We start from the raw sequence: 15,236 nt of genomic DNA on the forward strand, positions 1-15,236 counted from the left end.
CTGCCTCAGGCCAGCCAAACCCATGGGTGGGCGTCTCCATCTCCTGACTCCGCCCACCTGGTGTGTCAGTTTGAGCCCGAGGCAGAAAGCAGGTCACTTTGGGGATGTCTGCTGTGAACTGCTGGGGGTGGGGGTGTGTGTGTGTTGGGATCTGTGGCCCCTGGCTTGTCCAGGGCGCCACATTCCCCCTCAGCAAAATGCAGACCGTCCTCGGGCTGCCCGTCCATCACCGGTTTTATTTTTCTTTTTTTTTTTTTTTTTTTTAAACTGCAAAAGATTAAAACATTAAACACAAGCATTTTCAATCTTCCCACAACTGGATGCACATTACTTGAACGTTGCAACAGTAATCAAACATTTTTAATAATAACAGTGGAACGGGTCCTTCAGTCACCCACTCAAACAACCTGGCCCTGATGCTGCCCCTAAGCAAATGGGCAGCACCCCTTGACCCCAGTCCAGAACCAGGCTGCCCAGATAGTTAACGGGATGGGTGCTTCGCTGCCGTTGCGGCCGGGCGGACTGCCGGGGCCGTCGCCATCGGCGGTGCGACTGGGATGGAAGCCAGGACCGGTGGCAGGGCGGTGACGATGGTAAGGCCTGGGCCCTCCCTCACAGACGCTGCGAACTCCGCTACCGGTGACAGGGGTAACGGGTCGGTCGGGGCGTTGGCTGCGGGCACTGAGGTTTCAGCGGTGCTGGACGGACGGGACATCTCGTGCAGCGGTGTTCCAGGAACCAAAAACTGGCAGAGTCCTGGCGTCCCTGCTTCCACAGCCGCGGTTCACATGCGGCCGGCCGCCAACCCATCCCCCTTAGCCTCTTTTTAGCACTTCCTTCTTCAGGGGGCAGGGCTCCACTTTCGCGCCTTTCCTGCTTGGGGAAGACGCTCGAGCGGGAAATTTTTCGCGCCCAAGATGGCGGCTTTGCAAAACTTTCGGCCGGACACCTCCGGCGGTAACAAGGCGCACCTCTACCAAACGGCAGAGCAGTAGGATCCTGTTCGTGACGCCTAATGAGTCGCCCGGGGACCAGGGGGTTACTCAGATCCGGGCCACGAGGTCACTTCTGCAGGTATCACGGTGGCGCGACCCGGTCTGTGATCCCAGGCTCCACAGTAAAAGGGGATTTGGTATGGGAGATTGTCCGTGACGCCACCCACGGTTGTGGTGATTGTGGAACACCACCGCTGCTCTGGACGGGGATCCCGGTAGTGATGGTATGGAGCAGCTAGATGTTAGTTCCCCCTCCGTGGGTAGGGGGTTGGCTGTCCCGGGGCCCGGTGATGGGGAAGCTGGGGATGATGGCAGGTGGGCTGCGGGGCCTGGTGAGGTGCAGGGTCGCAGGGGCAGCGCTGTGCCGCACGGCACGGTGGTACTCACTCAGCCAGAAATCAGGACACAGTTCTTAGTAAAACACTCGGCTGGATGGACGGGTACCCACAGACGGCTGCGGTTGTTGTTTCCCCCCTGACCCAGTTTGGTGGTGTAAGTCCTTTCTTCCACCTCCGTGCACGCTCCTCCTGCACTCCGGCTTCCAGCTGGCTCCCCGGTTCGGTACCGTTGGGCAACCGCCCAGCCCCGGCTACCTACGGTTCCACCAACTGTCTCCCCGGATCCCTGCAGACGGCCACTACCGTCTGCCGGACTCTCTGTACGATGCTCTAGGCTCCAACCTAGGCCCCTGGCTATGTCTGCCTCTCTGCAGAGCTTCTCTCTTCCTCTGCCTGAACTTGACTGGGCTTGTTTCCTGCCTCAGGCTAGCCAAACCCATGGGTGGGCGTCTCCATCTCCTGACTCCGCCCACCTGGTGTGTCAGTTTGAGCTCGAGGCAGAAAGCAGGTCACTTTGGGGATGTCTGCTGTGAACTGCTGGGGGTGGGGGTGTGTGTGTGTTGGGATCTGTGGCCCCTGGCTTGTCCAGGGCGCCACATTCCCCCTTAGCAAAATGCAGACCGTCCTCGGGCTGCCCGTCCATCACCGGTTTTATTTTTCTTTTTTTTTTTTTTTTTTTTTTAAACTGCAAAAGATTAAAACATTAAACACAAGCATTTTCAATCTTCCCACAACTGGATGCACATTACTTGAACGTTGCAACAGTAATCAAACATTTTTAATAATAACAGTGGAACGGGTCCTTCAGTCACCCACCCAAACAACCTGGCCCTGATGCTGCCCCTAAGCAAATGGGCAGCACCCCTTGACCCCAGTCCAGAACCAGGCTGCCCAGATAGTTAACGGGATGGGTGCTTCGCTGCCGTTGCGGCCGGGCGGACTGCCGGGGCCGTCGTCATCGGCGGTGCGACTGGGATGGAAGCCGGGACCGGTGGCAGGGCGGTGACGATGGTAAGGCCTGGGCCCTCCCTCACAGACGCTGCGAACTCCGCTACCGGTGACAGGGGTAACGGGTCGGTCGGGGCGTTGGCTGCGGGCACTGAGGTTTCAGCGGTGCCGGACGGACGGGACATCTCGTGCAGCGGTGTTCCCGGAACCAAAAACTGGCAGAGTCCTGGCGTCCCTGCTTCCACAGCCGCGGTTCACATGCGGCCGGCCGCCAACCCATCCCCCTTAGCCTCTTTTTAGCACTTCCTTCTTCAGGGGGCAGGGCTCCACTTTCGCGCCTTTCCTGCTCGGGGAAGACGCTCGAGCGGGAAATTTTTCGCGCCCAAGATGGCGGCTTTGCAAAACTTTCGGCCGGACACCTCCGGCGGTAACAAGGCGCACCTCTACCAAACGGCAGAGCAGTAGGATCCTGTTCGTGACGCCAAATGAGTCGCCCGGGGACCAGGGGGTTACTCAGATCCGGGCCACGAGGTCACTTCTGCGGGTATCACGGTGGCGCGACCCGGTCTGTGATCCCAGGCTCCACAGTAAAAGGGGATTTGGTATGGGAGATTGTCCGTGACGCCACCCACGGTTGTGGTGATTGTGGAACACCACCGCTGCTCTGGACGGGGATCCCGGGAATGATGGTATGGAGCAGCTAGATGTTAGTTCCCCCTCCGTGGGTAGGGGGTTGGCTGTCCCGGGGCCCGGTGATGGGGAAGCTGGGGATGATGGCAGGTGGGCTGCGGGGCCTGGTGAGGTGGAGGGTCGCAGGGGCAGCGCTGTGCCGCACGGCACGGTGGTACTCACTCAGCCAGAAATCAGGACACAGTTCTTAGTAAAACACTCGGCTGGATGGACGGGTACCCACAGACGGCTGCGGTTGTTGTTTCCCCCCTGACCCAGTTTGGTGGTGTAAGTCCTTTCTTCCACCTCCGTGCACGCTCCTCCTGCACTCCAGCTTCCAGGTGGCTCCCCGGTTCGGTACCGTTGGGCAACCGCCCAGCCCCGGCTACCTACGGTTCCACCAACTGTCTCCCCGGATCCCTGCAGACGGCCACTACCGTCTGCCGGACTCTCTGTACGATGCCCTAGGCTCCAACCTAGGCCCCTGGCTATGTCTGCCTCTCTGCAGAGCTTCTCTCTTCCTCTGCCTGAACTTGACTGGGCTTGTTTCCTGCCTCAGGCCAGCCAAACCCATGGGTGGGCGTCTCCATCTCCTGACTCCGCCCACCTGGTGTGTCAGTCTGAGCCCGAGGCAGAAAGCAGGTCACTGTGGGGATGTCTGCTGTGAACTGCTGGGGGTGGGGGGGGGTGTGTGTGTTGTGATCTGTGGCCCCTGGCTTGTCCAGGGCGCCACATACGTTTTGTATGGATACATTCCCATTCTGTAGCATAGAACACTGTAAATGGTTCTGTAAATGAATGTACAACAATAGCTGCTGAGAAAAAAAACAAGTCATATGGATAATAGGCGAGGAGAAAAAAATAAAAAAATCACACACTTGCATTGCATATGGAATACCAGACGGATTTCACTCGTCCCACTTTTCTGGATGAGAATGGAAGCGTTTTTTTTATATGCCAGTGTGAGGTATCCTAGGCATTTTGTCAGCATTTTTTATTAAAAAAAAAAAATGCCAGCATTTAATCATTGCTGGATTGCTTTAAAAACACAAAAAAAGAGTTTGTAAAATGTCAGTAAAAACTTGCCAAAAAAATTCTTAAAAAAAAATGGGAAAAAAAAGTAAATAAATCACTCAGGGATGAAACAATATAATGACTGATCTAGTTTAGAAAACGTCAGAGAGAAGAAGCGATCTCTAAATTATTTTCTGCTTGAAAAACGGACATTTTTGACAGCCGGAAAAAGACGCAGTGTGACTGCAAGGAAGAAAAGAGTTAACATATCTGACTTGTATCTTCATATGCAAAAAAAAAAATTCCTTATCCTACTTCCTATTTGTAAAGACTAAATCTATGGCGTGCCACTTGGAGAGCTATATAACCCGGTGGTGCCATCTGCCAGCAGAGAGCGGCCACCAGTAGTCCCTCCCCTGTATTATAGAGATTCCTGAGCTGCCACCACAGCCTCCTGCTGCTCCTCCTTTCTTGCAGTTGGGAGGGAGCTACATGAACAGCTGTGAAGACATTAGGAGAATTACATTCTCAGGCACGGGCTCAGAGCACCATCAGGCCTCCTTATGAGCTATAATACAAAGTGCAATTACTGGGAAAGGGAATTAAGGACTCAGCTTGGAAGAGGGGCAGCAGGGGCGACTATTGAAGATTTGCGACCATTTTACACAGCACCAGGTTGCGAGTGGCAGACTGTGGTGGTAGACAAAGCATGGCTTTCACCATGCTGCGATCCATGCCAGCCCATGTGATTTATCCGGATGTTTCTATGATGTCTGAGGACGAGGAGAATAGGAGTGAGAGTGACAACTCGGATCAATCCTATGGCTGCTATGAAACTTCATCGAAGAGGAGAAAGGTTCCTAGGAAGACCGGACAGGTGGTGGTGGTAAAGCAGAGGCAGGCGGCCAATGCCAGAGAAAGGGACAGGACACAAAGTGTTAACACCGCCTTTACTGCCCTACGCACCCTGATACCCACTGAACCTGTGGATAGAAAGCTCTCCAAAATAGAGACCCTGCGCCTAGCCTCCAGCTATATCTCCCACCTGGCCAATGTGCTCCTACTAGGGGAAGGCTGCGATGATGGACAACCATGCTTCAGTACTGTCTACAGGACCAGAGATGAAGCAGAGGGCAAGCTGCCACGCAGCATCTGCACCTTCTGCCTCAGCAACCAAAGAAAGGGGGTAAGTGATGCCCTTTATTCCAAATACTAATCCGAGATCCTAAGTAAAAGCAAGTATGAGAATAGGACCTTTTCGAACGTGACATTTACTGATTACACTACGATACATGTGCCGCAATGTATATTTTATACCGTCAACATTCAGACGAATATATTATATTTGCAGTCGGATAAAACACGGACCAATATTAATGAATAAGGCTGTTTAGATAACTTAGCCAGAATGGAAAAAAAATAGCAGCATGCATTAGTGTCTTCCGTTTTGGATGAGATTACCCTATTCAAGTCTACGGGTGCGAAAGAATAATCGAATCCCATACGGATCATCCCTATGGCATACAATTCTTACAGATACAGTTTTTTAGGCTAAAAATTGCAATGTATTAAGTCTTACACATTTTGAATGTATAAAAATGGATAACACAGATATAAAAAGCATATGGATGCAAATTATCCAGTTTTCCTGGATGAAAACTAGACAATTTTTCATATGCTCGTCTGAACACTCTTCCGTAAAAGAGAAATCCAATTTTTTTGGTATGTTCTCCGAATACAATCCAATGCCGAATCTTTTAGTCTATGGCCAGTCTTATACTATATAGAGAGGTTTAGTTCCACTTAGCTTCTGGAGTAGTAATTGTCACATACATGAAGCCAAAACAACCAGATTAAACAGAAATCCAAATTTATTAGACATTGTTCAAAATATATAAGAAAATCTTCAGTCATTCATTTATCACATTACAATTTAGGGCTCTTTCAGATGTCGATTATCATCGGTCCAGTCTCTGATTACTTCAGTATTTGTGATTGAAGACCAGGATTGGGCAAAAATGCAGAAGTGGTGCACCGATTGTTCCACTCCTGGTTTTGGCTACAAATACTGTGGTAAAAAAACTCACCAAATACTCAATGTGTGCACGTGGCCTAAGGTTTCCTTCAGGTGTGTATGATCATTGGTCCAATCACGGATCGCAATGTACGGCCTGGCCAGGTCTCCTGACCCGAATGTGGTGGCCTCATGGAAATAAAGAAGCTGTCACGTTCCAATTGTAAGACACACGGCCAGTCTGTGCATTGCAATCCGAGATTGGACCAATGATAATGGATGCCTAAAGGAGACCTTAGGTGACGTGCTCACATTGAGTATTTGATGAGTTTTTTCCTCAGTATTTGTAACCAAAACCAGGAGTGGAACAATCAGAGGAAAATTATAATAGAAATTCGTGCACCACTTCTGTATTTTTTTTACCCACTCCTGGTCTTTTGGTTACAAATACTGAGGTAAAAAACTCACCAAATATTGAACATGTGCACATGGCTTTAGATGTGTTTCCAGGTTTTGCCTTTCTAGGCCATATGCACATGTTGAGTATTTGGTGAGATTTTACCTCAGTATTTGTAACCAAAACCAGGAGAGGAACAATCAGAAGAAAAGTATAATAGGACACTGCCACCACTTCAGTATTTATCACTTAGGGTACCTTCACACTTAGCGATGCAGCAGCGATCCGACCAGCGATCTGACCTGGTCAGGATCGCTGCTGCATCGCTACATGGTCGCTGGTGAGCTGTCAAACAGGCAGATCTCACCAGCGACCAGTGAACAGCCCCCAGCCAGCAGCGACGTGCAAGCGACGCTGCGCTTGCACGGAGCCGGCGTCTGGAAGCTGCGGACACTGGTAACTAAGGTAAACATCGGGTATGGTTACCCGATGTTTACATTAGTTACCAGCGCACAGCTGTGTGTGCAGGGAGCAGGGAGCCGCGCACACTGAGCGCTGGCTCCTTGCTCTCCTACCATAGCTACAGTACACATCGGGTTAATTAACCCGATGTGTAATGCAGCTACATGTGCAGAGAGCAGGGAGCCGCGCACACTGCTTAGCGCTGGCTCCTTGCTCTCCTAGCTGCTGTACACATCGGGTTAATTAACCCGATGTGTACAGCAGCTACATGTGCAGAGAGCCGGAGCCGGCAGCACAGGCAGCGTGAGAGCTGCAGAGGCTGGTAACTAAGGTAAATATCGGGTAACCACCTTGGTTACCCGATGTTTATCTTGGATACAGCTTACCTCAGCTGTCAGACGCCGGCTCCTGCTCCCTGCTCGCTTCATTTGTCGCTCTCTTGCTGTCACACACAGCGATCTGTGTGTCACAGCAGGAGAGCGGCTTTGAAGAAAACGAACCAGGGCTGTGTGTAACGAGCAGCGATCTCGCAGCAGGGGCCAGATCGCTGCTCAGTGTCACACACAGCGAGATCGCTAATGAGGTCACTGCTGCGTCACAAAAAGCGTGACTCAGCAGCGATCTCGGCAGCGAGCTCGCTGTGTGTGAAGCACCCCTTACTCCTGGTTTTGTCTTACAAATACTGAGATAAAAAACTCACCAAATACTCAACGTGTGCAGGTGGCCTTAGATGTGTGTTCCAGGTTTTGCCTTTCTAGGCCTCGTGCACACAATTGTTTGACATTTTTACCTCAGAATTTGTAGCCAAAACAAGGAGAAGAACAATTAGAGGAAAAGTATAATAGAAACACGGGCACCACATCTGCATTTATTACCCACTCCCGGTCTTCGGTTACAAATGCAGAGGTAAAAACTCACCAAATACTCAACGTGTGCATGTGTTTCCAGGTTTTGCCTTCCTAGACCTTCTGCACATGTTGAGTATTTGGTGAGGTTTTTTTACCTCAGAATTTGTGGCCAAAACCAGGAGTGGGACAATCAGTTTTCCTCTGATATAATAGAAACACGAGCGCCACTTCTGTATTTATTACCCACTCCTGGTCTTCGTGTGTCCACTCTCACTGTGTGCATGAGGCCTTAGGTTGTCATTTTTTTCACTAGGTAATCAGATGGGCAGAAGAAAATAAGTCTTATAGTTAGAATTTATTTCTTTTGCAATGATTTAAGGTCTTATAGACTAATGAAGAAATGTGCTGTCTAGTGCCGAACATAAGCCAGAAGTAACATTACAGCAAAGTAGGTCATATATCCAGCAACCATGGGGAGTATTGCTTCTTAAACAATGGTGGGTGAGGTACATATAAGGGGAACCGCTGTATATACAATATATACACTGTATATACAGACCATTCTTTCTGGTGGATACACTCAGGACAAGTGTACCATTAATCATTCTTGAGTGATGAATAAGACTACATTCACACAGTTTTTGTTTTTTCAGAATTTTGAAGCCAATCTTCTATAAAATCTACCTGAAAAACTGATTCAAATACTCCTTGATGTAGATTTTAAAGCAAATCTGCTTCAAAATCCACATTGAAAAGATTCCATGTGAACCTACCCTTAAGATTTCGACCAATGTGGTGCATAATCTAAAGCCAAGTGAAAAGAAGGCATAGAGAAAAGAGATCACATTTAGTATCTGGTACGAGGGCGACTGGAGATTTATTTCACAAACTATTACACATAGTGCACAGTAACAATAAGAAGCAGAAGCCGTCAAGGCCAATTATAATATTTTGCTAAAGAAATGTGTTGCCTTAGGCCTTCAGCCATATAAGCTATTGTAACTCCCGTGACCCTGAATCTTCGGTGAAGCCCTAATATGGTTCCTATATACTGTATGTAACAATGGGATTCAGAATCCCACAATAGTGGGGGTTTGGTTTATGTCTCCAGCTACTTTCACTTACAATCCCTGGCTGATTTCTGCAGCTTTTTATATTAACACATTCATTTGTAATTGACACTGGAGTCCTAGAATAAACGTCTTGGCTCGCATGTTTTTATAGCGTTAGCATGCTAATGAAGCTCACCACAATCTGGATGACTGTGCAGAGATCCAGGAACCTGCTCATTCTAGAATAAGGCCTTTTTTATTATTATTTATTTAATCCTTATTTTCTTTACCATTGATGAATTGTAGCCCTTCCAAATCAATAACTGTATGTGTGAAGTGCAATAATGTAGACTTTATACTATTGGATCAGAACGAGCGAATGCTGGGTGACAGAACACAAAAAAATGGTTTGACTGAATGACAGAAACATCTGAGGGTAGATTCAATATAGAATGCTTTTCTATACATTATATATTTTTCAAACAATATTTTGGCAAAACTGTTCCTGCTGAATGTAACACCGATGCGATTCTTAAGGGTACTTTACACACAACGATATCGCTAACGATATATCGTCGGGGTCACGGTGATGCACATCTGTCGCCGTTACCGATATCGTAGTGTGTGACTAAAAGGATCAACATTCGCAAAAACGTCAAAAATCGTTGATCGTTGACACGTCGCTCCTTTTCATAATATCGTTGGTGGTGCATGCTGCTGGTTGTTCATCGTTCCTGTGGCATCACACATCGCTATGTGGGACATCGCAGGAACGACGAACATCTCCTTACCTGCGTCCACCGGCAATGAGGAAGGAAGGAGGTGGGCGGCATGTTCCAGCCGCTCATCTCCGCCCCCCCTCTGCTATTGGGCGGCCGCTTAGTGACGCCGAACGAACCACCTTCTTAAAAGAGAGATTGTTCGGTGTCTCCAACGACGTCGCTAAGCAGGTATGTGCGTGTGACGCTGCCGTAGCAATATTGTTCGCTACGGCAGTGATCACCCCCATGACGAAACAGCGACGTGGCCGGGTGCTATCTCGCATGGCATCGCTAGCTATCCCTAGCGATGTCGCAGCGTGTAAAGCACCCTTTAGTTACATAGGTTGAAAAAAGACCTAGGTCTATCTAGTTCAACCTTCCTCCACCAATTATACATTTTGTCATTTAGAACCAACAATGTTGTGTGTACTGAGGAAATCATCCAGCCCTTTTTAAAAGCTGTTATAGTATCTGACATAACTACCTCTTGTGGTAGGGCATTCCACAGTCTGACTGCTCTAACTGTAAAGAACCCTTTCCTATTTAGCTGCCGGAATCACTTTTCTTCCACTCGCAGTGTATGCCCCCTGGTCCTTAGTATTGTCTTTGCAAGGAATAAGTCATGTTCCAGTCCTTTATATGGACCACACATGTATTTATACATATAAATGAGATCTCCTCTGAGACATCTTTTTTCTAAGCTAAACAAATATAATTTTTTTCAACCTTTCATCATATGGGAGGCCTTCCATTCCTTGTAGTAATCTAGTTGCTGCCTTCGAACTGACTTTAACTTCTGAATGTCCTTTTTAAAATGGGGGGGGGGGCAAAACTGGATCCTCTATTCTAGATGTGGCCTTGCAAGTAATTTACAGTGGGGTAACAATAAATTGGGATCACGGGATCTAATCCTTAGATATTTCTTTATTTTAATCGAGCCTGTATTTTGTGCGGTGTCCTACCACTGAGCATTCGCTTGCACTGCTTTTTGTTTTGTTTTTTTGTACCATAGTAATTAAAAGAATAGGTAAGCTATAGGAAATGTCCGATCTTGTGGTGAACGTCTGCAGTCACTCTAAGACTGCAGACTTCCAAATCCTTACAGCACGCACAACGTACGCTGTCAGGATTGTCCGGTGTTGCTACCGAGACTGTAACTGTCACGTGAATGCAAGTATGCTATTAGAATACATGCGGTCATGTGCCAACTAGACATGTGCACCCTTACTCAATACAAGTTAGTTAAACTAGGCTACACAATTCTAGTCGGGACATGCCGGAAATATGCAAATCACTTACTAGCAGTCACATGACCACCTAGTTTCAGCAGTGTGCGGTGCGCACTGTAAGGATAGAAGTCTGCAGTCCCATAGAGTGACCTTAGAGTTTCATACCAAGACCAGAGAACACCTTTTTAAGTTTGTTGTTTTTTAATGTCATCGCGGGAAAAGTTATGCGGTATGCCAAAAGGACACTTGGCTAATCATAATCTATAGAGACCTTAAATATACACAAAATGCAGGGGCCTATATACAGGAAGGAAAGGTAAAACCTTGAGCCTAAAGATGGCCTCAGACTTGATTATTTTTTTACTTTATAAATCAATAGTGCACAGGAAAATAAGCGATCAAAGAAATCTTCTTTCATTAACAGTTCAGAAGTAAAATCTGTATTCAGTGAGGTCAGTTTTTCACTTTACTGAGGCAGGAGATGAGTGTTTGGTGTTTTTCAAATTTTGTGTAGAGGATCCAGAATTAGTCAGGCATTCTGCTGCAAGTTCCCCTCAGTTGCCAGTTATAGTTCTCCATACAACTTTACGAGCACCAACTGCCATCTCCTCTTTCAGTAATGGGAAACACTGTATTCACTGAAGACAGATTTTACCTGTGACTTCAGAATCCTTACAATGAATAATCAGACCAGGAGGGAAAAGAAGCAGATTTCTCTGACAAAATATATTACAAAGTTGTTTATTTTCATGTGTACTATTCATTTCTGAAGAAGGGAAAAAAAAATTTAGAACAGTTACAACTTTAAAGGGGTTGTCTAGGACTTTAACCTTGATGACCTAGGATAGGTAATCAATGTCTGCTTGGTGAGGGTGTGACACACTGCACCCCCACTGATCAGTTGTTCTCGATGCCGCCGCCGGCCAGAACTACTCAGTTCCGGAGCTGCACAGCGCCATTGATGGAATGATGGCCATGGCTGGGTACTGCACATCCGCCCCTTAATGCAGTACCTACCATGGAAAATATACAGTTGACGGAGCTGACTCGTGCACCTTTGCAATTGAGTAGTTTCATCCAGCGGCGGCACCAGCAACAGCCGATCAGCAGGTTTACCGGGTATAACATCGTCACTAATCAGATATTGATGACCTATCCTAAAGCTAATATTAAGTTATCCTATTAAAGAGGCCCAGACCATATAGAGTTTGTAACAAATGCTAAAAAGTGGTCCTTTAATGAAAACCCTAAAATACAGGGAGACCACCGCAAACTCCTCAGGGAGTCCAGAAACAAATAGAGGCATAGAAAAGGTACTAGTAATGTATGAGACTATAGACACAAATTTGGAGAGTGATAAAGTGAATCTGCTCGTTGCAACTGATGTGAAATGATTACTGTATTATTTGCGTATTTGGGGGACAGCTCCCAATACCGTATAGATGCAAATCAAAAAGGTCCATGGAGCCTCTGTTAGGCGTCTCGACATGGAAAATAGCCAGATATCCCTCCGGGAAGGACCTAGCCAAGGAGTGGCTCTTTTTAGGAGATTACCATAACCACCATATTAAGTGGCCCGTTTAGTCAATATCCAGCTCTTGACTAGGCATTCATCCCACCTAGACAGAATCCTACTCCACACTGATGAGGGGCAATACCCCGAAACAGCTGTCTCTGGACGGGTACCTGGCCTTGGTATTTCCCTTGTCATATCTTTAAACTCGAGTTAATATGGGGGTTATGGTGGTCTCCTAAAAAGAGCCACTCCTTGGCTAGGTCCTTCCCGGAGGGATATCTGGCTAGTTTCTGTGTTGAGACTCCTAACAAAGGCTCCACGGACCTTTTTGATTTGCATACTTCCCAGGGGGCCATGCACCTAGGATTTCACTGTGTTGAGCTCCTTTGCAGGCTGTCGGCAGTGTTTTCTCTGGCTGATCTCCCTGAGATCAGTGATTGTTTTGTCTTGCTATACCGTATAGATGTCAGAGCATAATCAGTATTGTTCTGGTCTGACCAGGTCACTATCACATAGGACAGATGTCATTCCGGCTCCTCTTCTTGGTGAACTTTGCAACCTACCACAGGGGCAGGAAAGTGTAAGAAAGCGTACTGTAACCATCTGCTGTGTGTAATGTGCACTCACAATGAACTGATCTGTCTTCGCAGGCCACAAGAAGAGAACACACTGGGAACTGTCTGAAAGTGCGAGGACTGAACACGTTACGCATCGCCCAAAGATGATCTGCACCTTCATCAAACTCACAAAGTGGAACTGAAAGATTATAGGGCCCGATAACTTCATTTTCTATGCAAAACAGAAGATGGTGAAGAAGCCCAACAGATGGCAAGGAAAAGTTTGGAAAATATCAGTCGGAGCTGGTCCGATCTCTGGATGCCAAAGTACACGAGATGTCATAAGAAAGCGACAGGGACAGTACAACGCTGTTGGCCGACAATATGGGGGTTGGGAAAGCGCCATCAGGGTGGTTTTGTCAATAATCTTTGGGTGATTGACCTTGAGATCAGGACTGCATCAAGTAAATATCTGTACATACGTTCAGCAAATTTATAGATTCTAATTAAAATAACATTATTTTGAAATTTGTTTTATTTTGTTTTTATCCACATGAAAAAGTATAAAAAATTATGTAGGCAAATTACAGTATATCCCACTCTGATATATGGAATATAAATGTGTGAAAATTATTACTGAAAAAAATCAGTTGTCATTCTAGGCTCAGATAGCCGTAATCTGTTTCTGTCTTATTGCTAATTTAACCCCTTCCTGACATGGCTATGTTTCATTATGTCATTTTTTTTTTTTCCTCTCCTTCTTCCAACAGCCGAAGCTTTTTACCGTAATTTTTCCAACCACATGGCCATACGAGGGCTTGTTGGTTTTTGGGGAGGTTTTTTGCAAGACAAGTTGTACTGTTGAGCGTCATCGTTCATTTAATCATGTGATGTATCAGAAAGCGAGGAAAAGATTCAAATTGCGGCAAAATTGCAAAACAAGTGGAATTCTACAATTGTTTTTTATTTGCAATGTTCAAAAATGGTAAGAAATGCCAAAAAGTGTAATTCTGGAGTTTCAATTCTTTCTTTTTTTTTAATTTTATTACACCATTTACCGATTAGGTTATGTAATTTAATATTTTGATAGCTCAGACTTTTATGAACGTAGGAATGCCAAATATAAAAATAATAATAATTTCTTTATTTTTAAATGGGGGGGGAGGGTGTTCTTTGAAGTTTAATTTTTATTTTTTTTTTTCCCATATTTTAAGCGTTTTTGTTTTTTTTTCTTCAAATGTCACTGTATTTATTAGTCCCTTTGAAGGGGACTGTATAGTGAAAAGCAGGGTCTCCTATGTCAGCCTATCATTACAGTAAAGTATAGAAGCACGGTCTGATAGAGCGCTAAGGAAGCCACAGTATTAGATTAATTTTTTTAGAATTTATTGTTTTCTAACAGCCACTAGTGGCTGTTAGAAAACAATAAATTCTAAAACAAATTAATCTAATACTGTGGCCTCCTTAGCGCTCTATCAGACCGTGCTTCTATACTTTACTGCTGATCTTCCCTCTGTGGGTTCACGGCAAGAGCTGCTTGATGCGGAGGTCAGATTACCAGAGACGCCCAGTGATCTGTCATGTGACCAGCTCTTCAGGAATCTGCTTCCCTGGATGGACATCATGGGCTAACAGGTTAGAAGAGCTCTGACACCACACTCCCGCCTTATACCGTGGTTGTGCGAGGGCTGAACAACCACATCAGGTGAGCAGTTTCTTTTTCTCTTCCTCACCGCTATCTCCCAGAACCTTCACATGCGCTCCCTTGTTCAATTTTTATCCAGCCTATCATTACAGGCACGGAGGTCTTCAGCAGACTCTCGGCTGTTATGCCAACCCATCGGTGCGTTATGGCTTCAGAGATAGGCTCATATAATGATGTGACCCCGTAATGGTGCACTGTAAATGCTGCTGGCAGAGGTTGACAGTGGCATTTAACAGCTGTTAGAGGCAGATGATGGCAGAATATCACATCCATCGTCTGGCAGGAATGATTAGGGCTTGTCTTGCAAGCCAGCATCAAAATCAGAGAGCCGACATGTGACATAACTTTACGTCATATATTGGTAAGGGGTTAATTAGTCAGCAGGAAGATTTCCCTCCCGAAAATATTCATATGTTTATGTAGCTCTTTCAAAGTCCAGCAATACCTGTACATCGGTATTCTGTCTCTTTATTACTGAGAAATCAGCATTTGAAGTGATTTGCAAATGAGGTTGAAGAGCTATGGTTAATCTGAAGCCTCTGTCACTCCAGCTCTATTCCCCACCCATCACCGCTGCCGCCTCCTCCTTGATTAATGGCTCCTCTGCCTACTAAAGTCACACAGCATAGATAATATTAGTCAAGCAGGAGGAGCCAGCTCTGTGTGGGGAAAAGAGCTGGAGTGACAGAGGCTTCAGAATAGTCCTTCAGCCTCACTTGCATATAATTACC

General features: G+C 46.5%; 1 protein-coding gene across 1 annotated transcript; it reads left to right on the plus strand.

The window, feature by feature from the left end:
* Positions 1-4,450: 4,450 nt before the first annotated feature.
* Positions 4,451-13,328, plus strand: TCF15 (transcription factor 15). The gene is made up of 2 exons (XM_075347815.1): positions 4,451-5,150; positions 12,894-13,328. Exons 1-2 carry the CDS (start codon positions 4,674-4,676, stop codon positions 12,966-12,968), a joined length of 552 nt encoding a protein of 183 aa, XP_075203930.1. The 5' UTR covers positions 4,451-4,673; the 3' UTR covers positions 12,969-13,328.
* Positions 13,329-15,236: the final 1,908 nt, after the last annotated feature.

This window comes from Anomaloglossus baeobatrachus, chromosome 5 (assembly GCF_048569485.1).
Source record: "Anomaloglossus baeobatrachus isolate aAnoBae1 chromosome 5, aAnoBae1.hap1, whole genome shotgun sequence".
NCBI classification, from domain to species: Eukaryota; Metazoa; Chordata; class Amphibia; order Anura; family Aromobatidae; genus Anomaloglossus; species Anomaloglossus baeobatrachus.